This window comes from Coptis chinensis, chromosome 3, assembly GCF_015680905.1.
Source record: "Coptis chinensis isolate HL-2020 chromosome 3, ASM1568090v1, whole genome shotgun sequence".
Taxonomy (NCBI): domain Eukaryota; kingdom Viridiplantae; phylum Streptophyta; class Magnoliopsida; order Ranunculales; family Ranunculaceae; genus Coptis; species Coptis chinensis.
Window position 1 is genome coordinate 115,521,804 of NC_141458.1, and position 18,141 is coordinate 115,539,944.

At 35.3% G+C, this 18,141-nt stretch overlaps 3 protein-coding genes across 4 annotated transcripts; all 3 read left to right on the top strand.

The window, feature by feature from the left end:
- Positions 1-3,897: 3,897 nt before the first annotated feature.
- Positions 3,898-6,594, top strand: LOC147513302 (Glycosyl hydrolase superfamily protein). 2 transcript variants are annotated; one of them, XM_086596328.1, is made up of 8 exons: positions 3,898-4,248; positions 4,337-4,410; positions 4,480-4,560; positions 4,650-4,734; positions 5,131-5,228; positions 5,555-5,642; positions 5,755-6,109; positions 6,264-6,594. In XM_086596328.1, exons 1-8 carry the CDS (start codon positions 3,988-3,990, stop codon positions 6,515-6,517), a joined length of 1,296 nt encoding a protein of 431 aa, XP_086452454.1. In that variant the 5' UTR covers positions 3,898-3,987; the 3' UTR covers positions 6,518-6,594. The 2 variants fall into 2 exon arrangements, with proteins under 2 accessions (XP_086452454.1, XP_086452455.1); XM_086596329.1 differs by lacking the exon at positions 4,337-4,410 and having other exon boundaries at positions 4,061-4,248.
- A 68-nt stretch (positions 6,595-6,662) lies between these two features.
- Positions 6,663-12,793, top strand: LOC147513303 (histone H3-like centromeric protein CENH3). Its single transcript, XM_086596330.1, has 5 exons — positions 6,663-7,491; positions 7,565-7,698; positions 8,201-8,275; positions 9,397-9,472; positions 12,350-12,793. The coding sequence occupies exons 1-5, from the start codon at positions 7,425-7,427 to the stop codon at positions 12,403-12,405; spliced, it is 408 nt and encodes a 135-aa protein (XP_086452456.1). The 5' UTR covers positions 6,663-7,424; the 3' UTR covers positions 12,406-12,793.
- On the top strand, positions 12,787-14,964 carry WTF1 (Ubiquitin carboxyl-terminal hydrolase family protein). The gene has a single exon (XM_086596327.1). It carries the CDS (start codon positions 13,161-13,163, stop codon positions 14,688-14,690), a length of 1,530 nt encoding a protein of 509 aa, XP_086452453.1. The 5' UTR covers positions 12,787-13,160; the 3' UTR covers positions 14,691-14,964.
- Positions 14,965-18,141: the final 3,177 nt, after the last annotated feature.

Here is an 18,141-nt window from a genome sequence, read left to right on the forward strand (position 1 = left end):
TACCAACTTATAATTATCCATCTGTAGTGTCATTGCAAACATGATATAAAAAGTAAATTATGCTTGATTTACTATGTGGGATCATCGAAGATTATCCAGTTCCCGATTTCCCATTAATTATTCTTTAAATTATGCATGACTCATTATGTGGAATCTTCAAAGATTATCTATGAGTACATTGTTATATTAATTATTCTAAAAAAATATTTGCAAATATGCAAAACTATTATATATTAATATTATATTTATCACTTAACCAAATTTCTTATAACGTGAAAACTCACTCTCTATTAAAACAAGAAACTCGCCTTTGATAAAACCCTTCAACTTCATTTTGTTGTTTAATAAAATAACTTTGATTGAAGTTTTGTGAGATTGCCTAATAAGGTGAAGTTCATATATATTGAAGCTACTTAAATAACAAGAAGTTCATAATCATACGGAAATAGATAAGATAAACACCATTTTAAATGCAAAACTATACTTATCAAGACATTCCCACAACATATAACCCAACTATGTTTTGAGGTTACTTCAATACATTTGCATATATCAAGTTTCTGATTTTCCGTTATTTATATTTTGATATTAGTTCAATGCAGTTGCAACCAATTTCCAATTCCCGTTATTTATTTTTTGAGATCAGTTCAATGCAGTTGCATCCAGTTTTTGATTTCTCATTAATTATTATATTCTTTTCGGTTAGTTCAATACATTTGCATCCAATTTCCAATTTTCTGTTAATTGTTCTTTGAGGTCAGTTCAATGCATTTGCATCCAGTTTTTGATTTTCCGTTAATTATTATGTGAGATTAATTTAATGCATTTGCATCAAGTTTCCGATTTCTCGTTTATTATTTGATAAAGTTGCATTTGCATCTAGTTTCTTATTTCCCATTAATTATTGTTTGAGGTTAGTTCAATGAATTTGCATCCAGTTTCCGATTTCCCGTTAATTATTTCTTGAGGTTAGTTCAATGCATTTGCATCCGGTTTCCGATTTCCCGTTAATTATTTTTTAAGATTAGTTCCACGCATTTGCATCATGTTTCCAATTTATAATTAATTTTTCTTTGAGGTTAGTTCAATGCAGTTGCATCCAGTTTCTGATTTCCCGTTAATTTAATCTTTGAGGATTAGCTTAATACATTTGCATTCAGTTTCCGATTTTCCGACAATTATTTTTTTATGTTAGTTTGATGTATTTGCATACAAGCTTTGATTTTCCATTAATTATTCATTGAGGTTAGTTTAATGCAGTTGTATCCATATTCCAATTTTTTATTAATTACTTTTTAAGATTAGTTTAATACTTGCATTTGTATCCAATTTCCGATTTTCCGTTAAATATTATTTGAGGTTAGTTCGATGCATTTGTATTTCGTTTTCGGTTCCCCATTAATTGTTTTTTTACGTTAGTTTCATTCAGTATTATTATATATATTTTAAAATATTTGTCATTATTGCTTTGCCGTTATTTTTTTTTCATTTTCTATTATATATTTTGTGATGTTATTTTTTGTATAATTGTTTTTAACTATGTTTTGAGACCGTGTTAAGGATATATTCGAAATAAGTCGGTACTTTATCATATCATAGACACTAAAATTGTATGATTTGTAATAGGGAATTAGTTTATACAAATCACATATTTTTTAGTATTTTTTTTTTATCAAATATATAATAATTGGAATACTAAAAGTGTTTGATTCGTAATAGGAAATTACCTTTTACAAATCAGCTATTTTTTAGCAAGTTTTTTTATTTGATCAATTATATAAGAATTGGAAATACACTCAAACTCTCCAAAAAGTTTCCATGTACGTGGGATTGTAGGCTATTAGAAAAAACTATCTTTCATATTAGAGTGACACATATGAGAGAAAAAAAACTAACACATCGGAGAGCTTGAATAGCAAGGAGTTTCCAATAATACGGAAAGAGATAAGATAAACACCATTTTAAATGCAAAACTATACTTATCGAGACATTCCCACAACATATAACCCAACTATATTTTGAGGTTAGTTCAATGTATTTGCATCCAGTTTCTGATTTTCCGTTATTTATATTTTGAGGTTAGTTCAATGCAGTTGCATCCAATTTTCAATTCCCGTTATTTATTTTTGAGATTAGTTCAATGTAGTTGCATCCAGTTTCTGATTTATTGTTAATTATTCTTTTCAGTTAGTTCAATACATTTGTATCCAATTTCCAATTTCCCGTTAATTGTTCTTTGATTGTTAATTATTCTTTGAGGTCAATTCAATGCATTTGCATCCAGTTTCGATTTTTCCTTTAATTATTTTGTGAGATTAGTTTAATACATTTGCATTCAGTTTCTGATTTCTTGTTTATTATTTGATAAAGTTGCATTTGCATCTAGTTTCTTATTTCTCATTAATTATTGTTTGAGGTTAGTTCAATGAATTTGTATCCAGTTTTCGATTTCCCGTTAATTATTTCTTGAGGTTAGTTCAATGCATTTGCATCTAGTTTATTTTTTGAGATTAGTTCAGTGCAGTTGCATCCGGTTTCCGATTTCCGGTTAATTATTTTTTAAGATTAGTTCCACGCATTTGCATCATGTTTCAAATTTATAATTAATTTTTCTTTGAGGTTAGTTAAATGAAGTTGCACCCAGTTTCCGATTTCCCATTAATTTAATCTTTGAGGGTTAGCTTAATGCATGTGCATCCAATTTCCGATTTTCCGACAATTATTTTTTTATGTTAGTTTGATGTATTTGCATCCAAGTTTTGATTTTCCGTTAATTATTCGTTGAGGTTAGTTTAATGCAGTTGTATCCATATTCCATTTTTCTATTAATTACTTTTTAATATTAGTTTAATGCTTGCATTTGTATCCAGTTTCCGATTTTCAGTTAAATATTATTTTAGGTTAGTTCGATGCATTTGTATTTAGTTTTCGGTTCCCCATTAATTGTTTTTTTACGTTAGTTTCATTCAGTATTATTATATATATTTTAAAATATTTGTCATTATTGTTTTGCCGTTATATATATATTTTTTTCACTACCATCACTGTAACATTATCTTCTCCAAACCATACACCACTGCCACATAAAAAGACTTCATTGCCTTTTCACGGTTAGTTTTCTCCTAGCATACATGTAGTTTTTAACAATCGTGAGGTTAATTATGTAATTTCATAATGTTAAGGGTGTGGATGTCATTTGATAAGGATTGGTGGTAACTGTCGGATAGAGTTCACAAGATCATGACATGTGTCTTAGATTATTTGAATTCTAATTTTGTATTTGCCAAAGTCACAGGATATTTATGTAATTATATATAGAAAAGGGCATTAGAGTTTTTTCATTTGTCTTGACCAAAAACATCACGGTCAAACTCAGTTGACTTGGATGTGTTGTGGTCTTGAGGAGGTAAATCTCTAGATGAAAAAACTAGGGGGGGGTAAAGCTAATTGGCCTAAGTTCTGGGGGAGGGGGGAGTAAACCTCTAGATGAAAGAATTGGGGAGATAAAACTAATTAGTCTAAGCTGGGGGTTAAAGGTAGAAAACTATTAAAAGGGAAGTGGCAATGAAATCTTTTTACATACATTGACAAAAAAAGATAATGATTGACTTGGATGTGGTGTGATCTTGGGGGTAAACCTCTAAATGAAAAAACGGGGGGGGGTAAAATTAAGGGGGGTTAAAATTTAGAAAACTATTGGGCAAAAAATGAAATCTTTTTAATTGGCCTAAGTTCTGGTGTGATCTTGGGGTAAAAGGCTAGATGAAAGAAAGAGGAAAACTTGGGGGAGTAAAGGCGTAAAGCTAGAAAACTGTAAGTTTTAACCGAGCTTAAGAAAAACGCAAAGTCCAAGCCCAGTTGTCTATAAATACAAGGTCCATTGACACACAGAACACCAGGCTTAGGCCCAACGGGGATGCACTACGGTTTTTGTTACTTCCTTGTTTTTTTACACTTGCGAATCAGTGAGAATTCTGAACTGAAAACATGGCAAAGAGAAGGGGAGATCGACGAGTTTCTACCGACCAAGTCAAAGAAAACCAGACCAGAAAAACTCCCTCTTCTCCTCGCTACCTCAACTACCGGTTCGTCATCTTCATGTTCTTTTCAATCTTCATTCCTATAGTCTCCTTTTACATATACCGTATGAAATACACCACTACAACTACAACTACTACTACTACTACTCTCTCTGTTTATGAACGAGGACTTATTAAACCCATCACGAATTACCAAGAAACCCTCACTGTAAGTTATTTACTTCCATTCTTTTTTTTCTTTCTTATTCTTTGTATTTATTATTAATGTTTTTAGTTTTTATTTTCAAGAAATTCAGGAAAATTTTAAGGTCTCAGAAAATACGTCTCGGCGTAATTATACGTATCCTGTACTGGCGTACATCACTCCTTGGTAAAATATGATTTAAATTTACGCAGCGGAATAGAAATATATTTTATTTGACATTCCAATATTATTTAGGAATTCTCGAGGATATGAGTTGGCAAAGAGATTTAACTCCAAGTTTACTCATCTATCTCCCGTGTGGTATGATCTAAAGAGGTATATTCACAGTCTTGTAGCGATATACTTCTATTTTAAGTTAGCAGCTATTCTTTTTCTGACTTGTTTTCTCTATTTATTGGTTCTAGTGATGGGGCTGACATCGTTTTGGATGGACGACACAATGCTGATATGGGATGGATTTCGGAGCTCAGAAAGAACGGTCATGCTCTGGTAGTTATTCACATTTAGTAATAAACTTGACTTGGAGCTTGTTATGTTCATTGAAGTCAAAAACTAACTAAATAATATGTGTCTTACTACAAGTGGTTTAGAAGAAAATGTTGAATTGTGGAGAGAAAGAGATTCAAAATTTGTAAGATATAGGCATATAATTATGTTGAGGCAGAAGTGTATACATGACTAATTGCTTCTTACATTAATTAAGTGTTAACTTTGGGTTCGAAACAGGAGAATGGCTTGACCTTAGATCCCTTAATTTTTATAGAGATAGAAAAAGAGAAGCTTATTTACGAATTGCTGAGCTTTTGTTTTGTGAGTTATTGCTTATGTGATAGAATTCTGTTGTATCGCAATTTCACTTAAGTTGTTATCATTTATGATTAATAGGTTATGCCTAGAGTTGTTATAGAAGCATTTCCTAATAACTTGCTTAGGAAGAAGCAGCAGCAGGATAAAGCTATCGATCTTATAGTAACGGAGTGCAAGTAAGCCATCTATCTCTTCGTTCTTTCAAAGTAGTATGTGGCATATTTACACTTGATATTCCAAAAGCCGATGCATTACATGATATAAAAACTGCTTCTCAGTTCTGTTGATCCAAATGCCTAAGTGATAATGATGATGAAAAAAAGTATGTTTATGGAATTTGAGTGCGTCAGACGTCGTCTTTGCTATCCCAAATGGAACCGAAAAAAAACAGTGAAGAAGCTATGGAAATGTGTACTGGCTTAACAGTTTCTGTTGTTATGTGTTGGAACTACTTAGAATTTTGAACAATAACGTTTTTTTTTTTTAACGACTTTTAATATAGGGAGATGGAATATGATGGTATCGTGCTGGAGTCCTGGTCAAGGTGGGCAGCATATGGTGTCTTACATGATCCTGAGATGCGGAATATGGTAATTGCACACTTTCCATCAAAATTCCGAACATGCAAAGTTGTTAGGTGAATTAAAATTTGCTCTTAAAATGCATCCCTATGATGGACCTTTTCTTGGTTTGTATACCCAGGCACTGAAGTTCATTAAGCAACTAGGACAAGCCTTGCATTCAGTAAGGTCAGAAAGGAAACCTGAGAATTATCTCCAATTAATTTATGTTATTGGCCCACCACGTTCTGCAAAGCTACAAGAACATGATTTTGGGCCGCGCGATCTCCAGAGCTTGAGTGATGCCGTTGATGGTTTCTCACTTATGACCTATGACTTCTCAGGTCCTCATAATCCTGGTCCGAATGCTCCTTTAAAATGGATTACGGCAACTGTACGGATTCTTCTTGGTGCGACTAGTAGCAGTGAACTGAATTTGGCCCGCAAGATATTTATTGGAATGAATTTCTATGGAAACGATTTCTTGCTTTCTAAAGGTATTGGCTTGAGTGGTCTATGAATTTGATTTAACCGGAGGTGCATGGTCACTTGGTGCTACATGGGAAACCTCTGTTATGTTTCAGACAAGACAATTCTCGTATAAACACTCTAATGATTTCTTCTGGAAATTTAATTTCATTGGACTTGCAGGAGTAGGTGGTGGAGCTATCACTGGCAGTGATTACCTTACTTTGTTGGAGAAACACAGACCTGTATTGCAGTGGGATGAGGAAAGTGAGGAGCACTTTTTTGTTTACTCTGATAACAATCAAATCAAGCATGCTGTATTCTACCCATCATTAATGTCAATCTCAATGCGGCTGGAGGAAGCTCGTGCGCTGGGAGCTGGCATCTCGATTTGGGAAATTGGGCAAGGGTTGGATTATTTTTTTGATCTTCTGTAATCTCACTTTACGATCAAAGTCACATATAGTTATTTGTTCGTGTTCCTTCAGATTTTGAATGAATCATTTGGAAGCTCTATAGGTTGTGTTATCCCCCCCCCCAAATAACTCTAGTATAGTTGTATGCTTTCGTTCTTTCTGCCATGTGGCATTCAGAATTCTTATGTCTGCTATACTACAGTCACATGCAGGCGCATTCTACTTAAGTTTTTGAGCTATCTGATAGATCAAAGAAGGTTTTCTCTTTTATTTGAATCATAATATGCATGAATAAGTCTTCTGCTTTGTAAAAATTTCAGATGGTAAGTTTGGTGATCTTTTCTGAAGTTTAGAGCACATCAATCTGTACAAGCAGTGACGCAGACATCATATTTCCTTTGATTTGTAGTGTGGGAGACATTTCGTGCCAACAAGGATTTTAAGCAATTTATGCCTACAAATTGGGTGAAATGCTGGATATCAGCGTGATGCACAATTTCGATAGAATGTCCCAAATTTTGACAAATATATCATATACAGCAGAAAACATACACAATTTCCTGACAGTCTTGTGTAGTAGCACCAACAAGTTACAAGCCCTCTTGTCAAGCTTCTCTCCCCTTTCTCCAATCTTTACAAGTTTCTTGGCCATAAAATAATGAGAAACAGGAAATCCAGCAGAACAACACAGGTTAGGTATCGCTGAGCAACATACTCCGTAGTAGTTCCAACACAACGGTCTTATTTTGTTTTTCTTTGTATTTGGGGGGGCAGGCAGTAATGTGCCATTTGAAAGAAAAAATAGGGGGAAAATTAATTTGAAAAGGCGAGGGGGAAAAAAGAAATAGTTTTTGGTTTTATTTTATCTAACCGTTGGGAGAGAGCACCACACTTTTTCAGACTTCGTCTCAAACGAAACCAAATCACTATGTCGAGAACAAAGCAACGAACCTCCAATCCAAGGGCTCGAACTACTGCCACGTCATCATCACCAGGTCACCTACCTTTCTCTCATCCTAGAAAACCCTAATAATGATAAGTTTTGAGTGAGTTAATGTTTCTTTTCAGGTGCTGCTGCTGCTTCTGCTACTGCACAACGCAAGCGACGTAGATACAGACCTGGAACAGTGGCACTTAGGGAGATTAGACATTATCAAAAGACTTTCAAACTCGTTATTCCCGCTGCACCCTTCATTCGAGTTGTGAGTATTATTATTGTTTTTTCCCCGGGTTATCAAAGATTTATGCGGAAACTGTTTGAGAAAATGTATTAGTTTTTCTTCTTTTATTGAGTCTTTGGGTTTGATCTCAAATGCTGATATGTTCAACATTCTGTCATATCTGCTGCTATTATTGGCATTAGCCTTAAAATGGGATGCTGTATGTCTGTATTTTATCCATTATATCATTTGCGACCTTTCATTTCCCAGTATGTATGTCAGTATGCGTAGTTATTTTATAACTTTAAATACATGTAACGGTCATAATGGGTTATTGTGCTTGGACCATTTCCAACTCTCAAAGTCTTGTGTTTGTTTTTAAGTGAAATATGGATTCATATACAATAATATATATGTCTTTTCTAAGATTGTGATTTCTGGCATGTTATGCTGTTGAGTGTTGAAGGTCAAGAAACTAGGCTTTTAAGTTTATACAAAAGTATTAAAATCTTGTCTGATGCTTTAGTTGTCATTTGCAAATTAGGTGAGGGAGTGCACTGATGCATTCAGCAATGTTGTTACTCGTTGGACTGCTGAAGCTTTGTCTGCTATTCAAGAGGTATTTTAACGTTATATGATATTTTGAAAAGTATAACCATTTCAACTCTCAGAATGTATACGTGCCTTTGTGCAGTTGTAGTATCAAACTTTGCCAAGCCAAACTTACTTATTGCTTTGAATGGAGTTGATTATATCTGGAAAGCATTCATCTAGATCTTTAAATGACATCCATGCCTAACAGACACTCAAAATGTAGCTTCACAAAGCAATTTGAGTTATACCAAAGGTTTATTACGTGGGTAATTTTGGTGGAGAGTGGGTCCATGGGCAATTGCAAATGGTAATATCTTAAAGTTTTAAATGTCACTAAGGAATATAGTCTTGGTTAGAAATATGAGTTAAACATGTTAGATAGATGACTTAATGCACATGAAATAGCTAATAATGTTGGACTCAAATGCAAAACAACCTTTCATTCAAGGACATGATTTAGACTTGATCTTCATTTTAATCTAGGTTTTCTTGAATATTGTTTCTTATACAATTGTTGTATAGAGTTAAAAATGTACTCACTTTACTGGCATAGAAATCTTTACAGTCTAGTTTTCTAATGATCAATGCCTACATAATTGAATATAGGGGAAAGAACACAAAAGATAATTGTTTGTCTTGATTATGGGAATAAATGGGATATACTAATCATCAAAGAACTACCTTTGATAGATGCTCTAGATGTGTATATGGATACTACATGCTGAAACTGGTGCAGTTTTATACTATAGTGTCACGTGAAGTACCTTGGTCGAGAAGAAGCTATTGAGATTTTTGTACCTGTTTATTGGTGTCCCATGAAATGTGTGTATATAGGCCGGTTAAAAATATGTGGACATGATCCTTTATCAGGACGATCTTATTGCTTGCATCTTGTTATGCTTTAATCTAGTGCAATTTATTCAGTAATTAGTTCTCTACAATCAAGGCTATAAAGAAGTTCAGTTTTCTAGTCGTTCTTTCATAGAGAAAAAAGAAAAGTTTGTGCTTTTTGCATGAGAAACAATTTTTATACAAAGACTCTTTGTTGTACTTTCTTTGTTGGACTTATTAATTGGATGTCGTTAGATGTTGTTGATTGACCTAGATACGTGAACTTAGATAATCCTTGTGATGGTATTTTTGTAGGCAGCTGAAGATTACTTGGTTCATTTGTTCGAGGATGCTATGCTTTGTGCAATTCATGCAAAGCGTGTTACACTAAGTAAGTTGCCACTTTTATTCTCACAAGATTATTGGAATAACTATATTAACACCCCTCATAGCATATGAAAGGTGTTGTGTGTGTATATACTTAGTTGGGTGTGGAAGTGATTTGATGAGTTAATCGGTCTAAAATATTATGATAATTGTCTTCAAAGGATTCGTTTTACGGTGGGCTATGTGATGATTAAGAGCGTTAGAAGTAAGATCTTTTTAGACATTGGCATATCAAGTTGAGTCCGTTTTGTCATTTGCAAATAGAAGTTCAAATGAGCTATGGAGCTATTTGTGACTACATACATATGATAGCCCCAATATTGCCAGAAACGCAAGTCGTTTCGATATGGGATACGGATACGGGGTACGCTTAGGGGTGACATCGGATCGGATTAACCTCCTTCGGAACTTTTTCCGAATTTTTTGGAACCTAATATGTTAGTCAAATCTGATCCAATTTTTTTTCGGATTCAAAATATATTTCCAATTTCGGAAATTCAGAAATTTTGGACTAACTCGAAAATTTCGGAATACTGGGTAAATTTTCACATATCTCTTTACTTTCAATTATTTTTGGAAAAGAAAATTTGACATCAGTAAATTTCAAAATATAGTAATATACAATAGTAGTAAAACACTTTGGAACTTAAAAAAAACAAGACTCTACATGTAAGGAACTAACAAAAGCCTAATACATGTCAGGAGCTAAAAGTCTTTATATGTCAAGAGCTAAAAGCCTTTACATGTTACAAACCAAGACTTTATATGTCAGGACTTAGGAGCTAGCCTTTACATGTTACAAACCAAGACTTCACATGTCAGGAGCTAGGTTATGTTGTTTGTTTTGTTTTTGGAAGTACAAAAACTATAAAGTGAATGAACGGTCGAGATCTAATCAAGTGGATAGTGGAGATTTATTAGTTTATAAGTACATATTTTCGGAATAAATTGGCAATAATATTGGAAATTTTAGATCGACTATATATCGGAACTTTCGGATCGGATATCGGATCTAATCGGTTTCTAGAGTTATATTCAAATCCGATCCAATTTTTTTCAGAATTTTCGGAAATCGGAAAATTGGATATCAGACCATGAAAACTACACCCAGATCCAAACCAATTTTGGGTCGGATTTCGGCAAAATCGGAAATTTGGCAAAAAGAGACACCCCTAGGTACGCTACATGGTGTGGACGTGGTACGTTGGGGTATGCTTAATTGGATTTGTCACGCCCCTATTTTTTAGATAATTGAATATTTAGTCGAAAGTTATTTCGAGTCGTAATTAGCTTTGGTACGTTTATGCGAGAGTTTAATATATATATATATATAAAGTAGCTACTGAAGTTAATTTAAAATAAGTACGTAAGTAAAACTTCACTTATAAAATGAATTCAAACCTAATTTTTTATGGTTATGAAACACTCACTATAAAGATCATCTCTACAAAATTTCAGCTAATTTGAAACCTCTAACATATATATATGGGATAAAGCCGCATTCTGGCCACATTGTAAATAAATCCAAACAAAATTGTGGACTTATAAGTTTTGAATGAAGTGCTGAATTTTTAGATAGGCCTCCCCACTATGGAGAACATGCTCACAAAAATTTAACTCATTCAAAGAAGTCTAACCTTAGGACATGCTCACAAAAAATTTGGAGCGTTAGATGAAAAACACTGGTAGTCTAATTTAATTATATGACTATTCCAAATTTCAATAGCCAATAATGTTGCTACAAGAGGGAGAGATACATGAGAACGCATGGGGAAAATAAAATGTAGTACTACATGGCTATATTTTCAATTATGTAATGTTTTTATTCCCATCCTATTAGCTTTTCTTCTATAAGACTGGGGATGTTAGAAGTAGTGTTTTGATTCATGAACTTATCTTATCTGATAATGGAATCGCACGGAGGAGTAGCAAATCTGGCATCATTGTATAGCCCTGCTGTTGGCTTGTTTGGACTCCCCTCCCCCCACCTACCCACCCACCCACCCACCCTTTCCTTTTTTTGATATGCCAATTGAGCGTGACATAGGGAGCGTACTTTCTGTAAATCAGTGTTGTTCCAATATAATCCCATGTAGTTTTAAGTGGCAGTCACTTTCTTTTTGCCTAATGCCTATGCACCTACTAGTTTTCGTTTATATTGTTCTTCATTTTTATTTTATGGAGCAAGTGCAGAATTTCCATTTGGGGTATTTGCTACTTCTTTCCCGCATCCGGTTAGCACTTTCCTACATATGGATGCTATGTGTAGAAGTTTCTGGTAGTGACTTGAAAGGAAGCCCGTGGGTCGCTACTCATATGAGTATTAGGGTTGTGGAACAGATCAAATTATAGTATGATTAAAAGACTGGTTACTTTTGACAAGTCCGTAACAATTGTTGATTTTAGTTTAGCATTTGTCACATGTGTTTAGTTCCTCTTGTCACTTAAAGCTCAACTTTTGACGTATGATGGTTCTCTTTTACTTGCTGAAGAGCCTTTAACCTAAGTCCTTGTTTTTATTCTATTAATGTATACAGACGTGGGTGAACTTCTCTTGAACAAACGCCACCATATATGAGAACCAAATACCATGCACTTTTCTTACGAGCAAAGTGTCTCTCGGAGAAATAAGAAACGACTTCATATTTGAAAATTATTTCGAATGAGTACCGAGCATCACCATATATGATGATATGATACCTGAGGATAGGTTACCTATGGAAATAAGAATCACATTCTCGCATTCTTTATGAAAAGAAGTTTTGAGTAGTATAGCACTATAGCATAATTACATTGGATGAAGCCCATGTTTTAAGCTACATGTAGATAGGGCTGTCACGCCATGTGAACTAATTATGTGATTGCTTTTATCTTAATGTAGTGCAGAAAGATTGGCAGCTTGCACGGCGGATTGGAGGGAGAGTGCAACGTTGGTGAGAAAGACTGGCTTCACTATTTCATCACCATTGCTGATGGCCTCCTTGGAGTTGTAAACTATTGTTTGTCTACTGTAAATCTTACTTTTTAACAGTCAGCGACTTCAACATTTTGATTTAGTACTTTAGATGCCACCTTGGAGTTACAATCTGTTATTTGTCGACTGTAAATCTTTCTTTTTAACAGGTCAGCAACTTCAACCTTTTATTATAGTCCTTTAGATGGCTGGGATGCTGTTATTGATGTAGATTAACTTGACCATTAGATTCAAATTTAGTTTGATCAGATGATGTATGGATGCAAGTTGGAAGGGATGGAGTTTAGAAAATGTAGCTTCTTATTCTCCCTTTTGCTTCAGTTTATGAATGAGAAATTATTTTTCGTGTTACTTTTTTTTCTACTCTGTTAATCTGTTTAACACCACCAACCTTGAAACTTCGAACCTACAACCAGTTCGAATGGTCTAACTTCGAACCTACAACCAGTTCGAATGGTTTGACATCCATTGAAAATTACCTTCTTTCGACAGAGTCAAACACAGAAACAGAAGAGTCAAAAGTCAAGAGTCAAGACCCAACACAAGTGGATAACGTAAAAATGATGAAACCAAAGATATTTCTCATCATGCTGTTCTAAAACCCTCAAAACCCCAACTCTCTTTAGCAGCATAGCAGTAAGTGATCCTTCTTCTCTTCTCGCTTTCAATCTTTTTTTTTTGTTCAGTCCTATATTTGTTATCTCCTAAGTACTTCAACATGGATTCCAGAATCTTATTTTCATCACCACTATCACTCTTTCTCTCATACCCATCTCCTTCTCTCAAATTCTCTGTCAATCTTACAGAAAAGGCCTCATTTTGGGGTCAGAGTTTGGTTTTACAAGAGAACAAGTTTGGGTTTGGTGATTTGAGGAAAACCCATTTTCCGTTTCACCCAATAAGAGCTATTGTCAAGAGGAGAAAGGAAATGCCTTTTGATAATGTTATCCAACGTGATAAGAAGTTGAAGTTGGTGTTAAAGATAAGGAAGCTTTTGGTCAGTCAGCCTGATAGAACTATGTCTCTTAGAGAACTAGGTAAGTTTAGAAGAGAATTGGGGTTGACTCGAAAACGTAGATTTATCGCTTTATTGAAGCGTTTTCCTGCAGTTTTTGAGATTGTGGAAGAAGGGGTGTATTCACTTAAGTTTAGATTAACACCGGAGGCGGAACGGATTTACATGGAGGAGTTGAAGGTGAGAAATGAGATGGAAGACTTGGTGATTTTGAAGTTGAGGAAATTATTGATGATGTCTTTAGATAAGAGGATTCATATTGAGAAGATTGCTCATTTGATGACTGATTTAGGACTTTCTCCGGATTTTCGTGACACCATTTGTCAAAGATACCCGCAGTATTTTAAGGTGATTGCTACTGACCGCGGTCCTGCGCTAGAGTTAACACATTGGGATCCCGAGCTTGCAGTCTCCGCAGCTGAGATTAGTGAAGAAGAAAATCAGGCTAGAGAGGTGGAAGAAAGGAATCTGATCATAGATAGACCTCCCAAGTTCAATAGAGTGAAACTACCAAGGGGTCTGAATCTTTCCAAGGGAGAGATGAGAAGGATAAGTAAATTTAGAGACATTCCTTATGTTTCTCCCTACTCTGATTTTACAGGGTTGAGATCTGGTACCCCTCAGAAAGAAAAGCATGCTTGTGCGGTTGTTCATGAAATACTTAGTCTCACTATTGAGAAGAGAACGCTTGTAGATCATCTCACCCATTTCAGGGATGAGTTTAAGTTCTCTCAGCAGCTGAGGGGGATGTTGATTAGGCACCCTGATATGTTCTATGTGTCATTGAAGGGTGAGAGAGATTCTGTATTCCTACGTGAAGCATATCGCGATTCTCAATTGATCGATAAGGATAGGCTGTTGATTATTAAGGAGAAATTCCGTGCCCTTGTTTTAGTACCTCGTTACCGAAGAGGTACACGCCAGACTGGTATGGTGGATGGTAGTGAAACTGGGAGCTCAGAAGAGAGAAATGATAAGGAAAAGGGTGACGATTGGTCTGGTGAAGATGATGAAAATTATGACGATGATGATGATGATTTCGATACTGATGATGATGACGATGATGGTGTGGATGATTGGAGTGATGAAGATGATGAAACACCCCCAGTTTTTGATGATGCTGACGGAAGCTCAAAACAGGGTACGCCTGCTAGGAAAGTAGACTCTAGAAATAATGAAGACAGGGTACTTGAACCTGCCTTTCCTGATGGTACACCCAGGGAACGCTGGTGAGTACAGAACTCTGCGTAAATTTTACGGTCTTCACCAACTAGAAATACTTATTGTAGTGCTTTCCTGAATGAAGAAACTGATCCTAACCAATCAACTTCTGCAGATCCCTATACAAAATAGGGTCTTGACAAGAATGATTAATCTATCAAAGTCAGCTTTGTAATGCCCTATTGTTAAAGAAAGTGAGAATGTGTAGTCCTGCTATTCCTTATTAATGTTATTAGCTAAGATTGTTTGCTTCAATGAATATCAGCTGTTGTGGGATTTTGAAGTATGCAAGTTGAGTGTTCAAGAATATCTTTGCTAACACATCTTTTATGACCCTTCTTTTGATTTACCTACTACCAAAGAAAAGTGTGAATGATCTCCCAAGTTTGATATTTCATATGCCTCAAGCAGGATTTTGTACCTGATGAATGCATAATGACGCGAATATTTGATGGTTGTATATTCGTTTTTGCTTCTTCTAACTGGGGCAATTGGTCTGACGAATGACAAGTGAACTGGTCGACCTTTACTTGTAATTAATCTCTTTTCCTTTTCATGACTCACTGACTCGAGTCTGGGACTACCCGTGGAACATTATGGCTGCAGTTTTATGGATTTCTTCCCTAATGACACATGTTGTTGCCTGCTACGTTTTGTAGTGCACCAATGAGGCTTACAGTGCTTCTCGTGGCCTTTGTTCCTTTTTTTTTAATATGAGTGAGGCATTTCTTTTGGTTGAAAGCAAAGATAAATGTTGTCTTCCTGTTAATACTGCGGATCTTTTGAAAATTTTGATATATTTATGCCTTAGAGTTCTAAGAAATTTACATATATTTTAGACAGTGCAAGTGGCGAGTGCACGGTCATAGGTTCCAGTAGTAAGTTATGTGCAAGGTTTGGGTATTGGGTCCTTGTTGTGAGCTTGGTGATGCCGTGATGTGGTTTGCATTGGATATAAACAGTGTGCGTGGTTTGGTGCACCAATATAAACATTCATTTGCATGTATGTTGTGTGAAATTTGAAGTTGCTACTGCCATCGATTCCGAAGGAAGCAGCTTTTTGCGTGCTGAGGTGAAGTCCCGATCAGTCTTCGTTTATATAGTGGGAACAGTTTTCAGGATTGCTTTATGTATTTGATTATATGGAGGTTTTGGTACTGTATTATTGTCCAGAGAAGTTTGGTTTTATTTCGAAAAAATGGCGAGAACTTTGTTGGTATATATTAGAGCACATTCTTTGATTGATACAGGAGAAGTTGAATTCCATGTTTTCGTTGCACATTGATCATGATCCCCCTTTTCGGTTTTTTTGGTAAAGATCACCCTTTTCTGTCGATTACATGTTCTTTTTAAAGTTCAATTATGGTCTGGCACATGAACTCCCCTTTTGACCTTTTCTGTCGATTCAGAAGAAAGAAAGAGCGGAAGAAAAAACATCCGAACTCGGTTTTGGACTCGTGCTCGGGTTACACTGTAATTTACTAAGTCAAAACAGGCCCAGCCCAACATTTTTTAATAAAACGTATTGAAACCGCGTACGACGTGTGCGGAAAGTTCCTCCTACTAAGCGGCGTACCAAACCGCGTACGAGCTGTGTACAAACCGTATAGCTTTAGATCTAACCTAACTAGTATACTGCTAAGCAGTAGGGCGTGAGAGGGAGAGGGAGAGGAAGGAGGGGAGAGGGAGAAGGAAGAGTGGAGATTGAGAGTGCATGGAGAGGAAAAGAGAGGGAGGAGTGGAGATTGAGAGAGAAAGAGAGAGGGACGAAGAGGGAGATGAATGAAGAGAAGAGAAGAAAAAAAATGAGAACAGACAGAAAGAAACCAACCAAATACATTTTTGTCCGCGTACCCATTCTCTTCTACTTGCTCCACGACAGGTGACACGCTAACATACTCGGTCTATATAAACGCATACATAAAACTCGTATCACTTTCAGCAGTTCTGCACCGCTGATTCGCTTCAATCATCTATTTTAGTCAGCCTTTCATTTTTCTCTCTTGGCCTTTTTATATTTCGATATTCATTATTTTTCTAGGGATTTGATGACACGTAAGTTTTCGATATGTTAAAGTGTTAAAAAAAAATTTAGTGTGTTGGTCATGCACTTTATTAAGTATGTGGGGATTGCGCAATTTGTCTTCATACACAATAGTCATCTGCAGACCACAATTGCCACTGCCCCCAAGAGATCATCTATAAACTAAAAAAGTGCGTCCGGGGGATCATGTGCAGACCTTAATTGTGCTGCTGAAGATTCATCTCATGTTTTTGGTTGCACTCGAAAGCATGCTTTTACTTCATCTCATGTCTTGTGTGTTTCCTTCGCACATTATATGTTGATGATGATAGGGGTTTATGCCACGTTTTTTGTAGATTGCGCTCGAATGTGTGTTCAAGGGGATTTTAGTAATTTACTTTTCTGATTGTGAAATTATTTATGCAAATTGTTATTGATTCTGCCACTTTATATGGCGCGAGACCCTTCGGGTTGATGAGCATTCTGGCAATGTAAGCCTTTGAACTAGGATCTTTCAATGTAACCGATTTCCTGATCTCATTTAAAATAGACTTGCTAATAATATATATATATATATATATATATATATATATATATATATATATATATATGCCCCACTTCAGTTTTTTCAAATGCACGTGTTTTCTTGCACATCTGCTTGTAGTAATTATTATTGAGTTTCAAGGATCATCAACAATTGGCTGCCTTGGGGGTTCATTTCAGTCCTTGAAGATTTTGCTTGAAAGCTTGTTTGGAAAAAGGTTTCCATAGATTTCAATTGAGTCTGACAAATCATCTTGCACATTATACATAGACGATGACTGCTTTTGAATTGAACTGAGGGATCATCTAATTTGTGGTGCCTGAGGGATCATCTTACGTCTTTGTAGATTGTGCTCGATTTTCATTTTTTGTCTGAAAAGATATGCATTCTTCATTTTTAATGACTTATTTTATGTAAATTTTCAACTGTTTTTTCCCTCGTTTTCCTTTTTGAGCGTGTTTTCTTGCACATCACATCCTACATAGGGATCATATTACGTCTCTGTAGATTGTGCACGTTTCAAAAAAAAAGATTATTTCTGGGACGGTTGCATTGTTCCATTTAAGTATTTATATGTATCTTTGCTTTCTTTCATTATTTTTCTTTGTGTGTGGTCTTGGACATTATACATAGATGTATGTCATTACTGTTGAGCCCCTCGGCCCCTCATCTAAAACTGTACTACCTTGAGGGTTCATCTCATATCTTTGTAGATTGTGTTGTAAGCATGTTTCTTTTGGATTTTTGTACTTCAAAAAATTAATTTTTGGTTATTTTTTTTTTCCGTGCACATTATACATCGACGATGAAGGCATTTATATTGCGTCTGAGGGATCATCCAATTTGTGCGGTGGATAATTTTACGTCTTTGTAGATTGTGCTTTATCTTTTTCTGA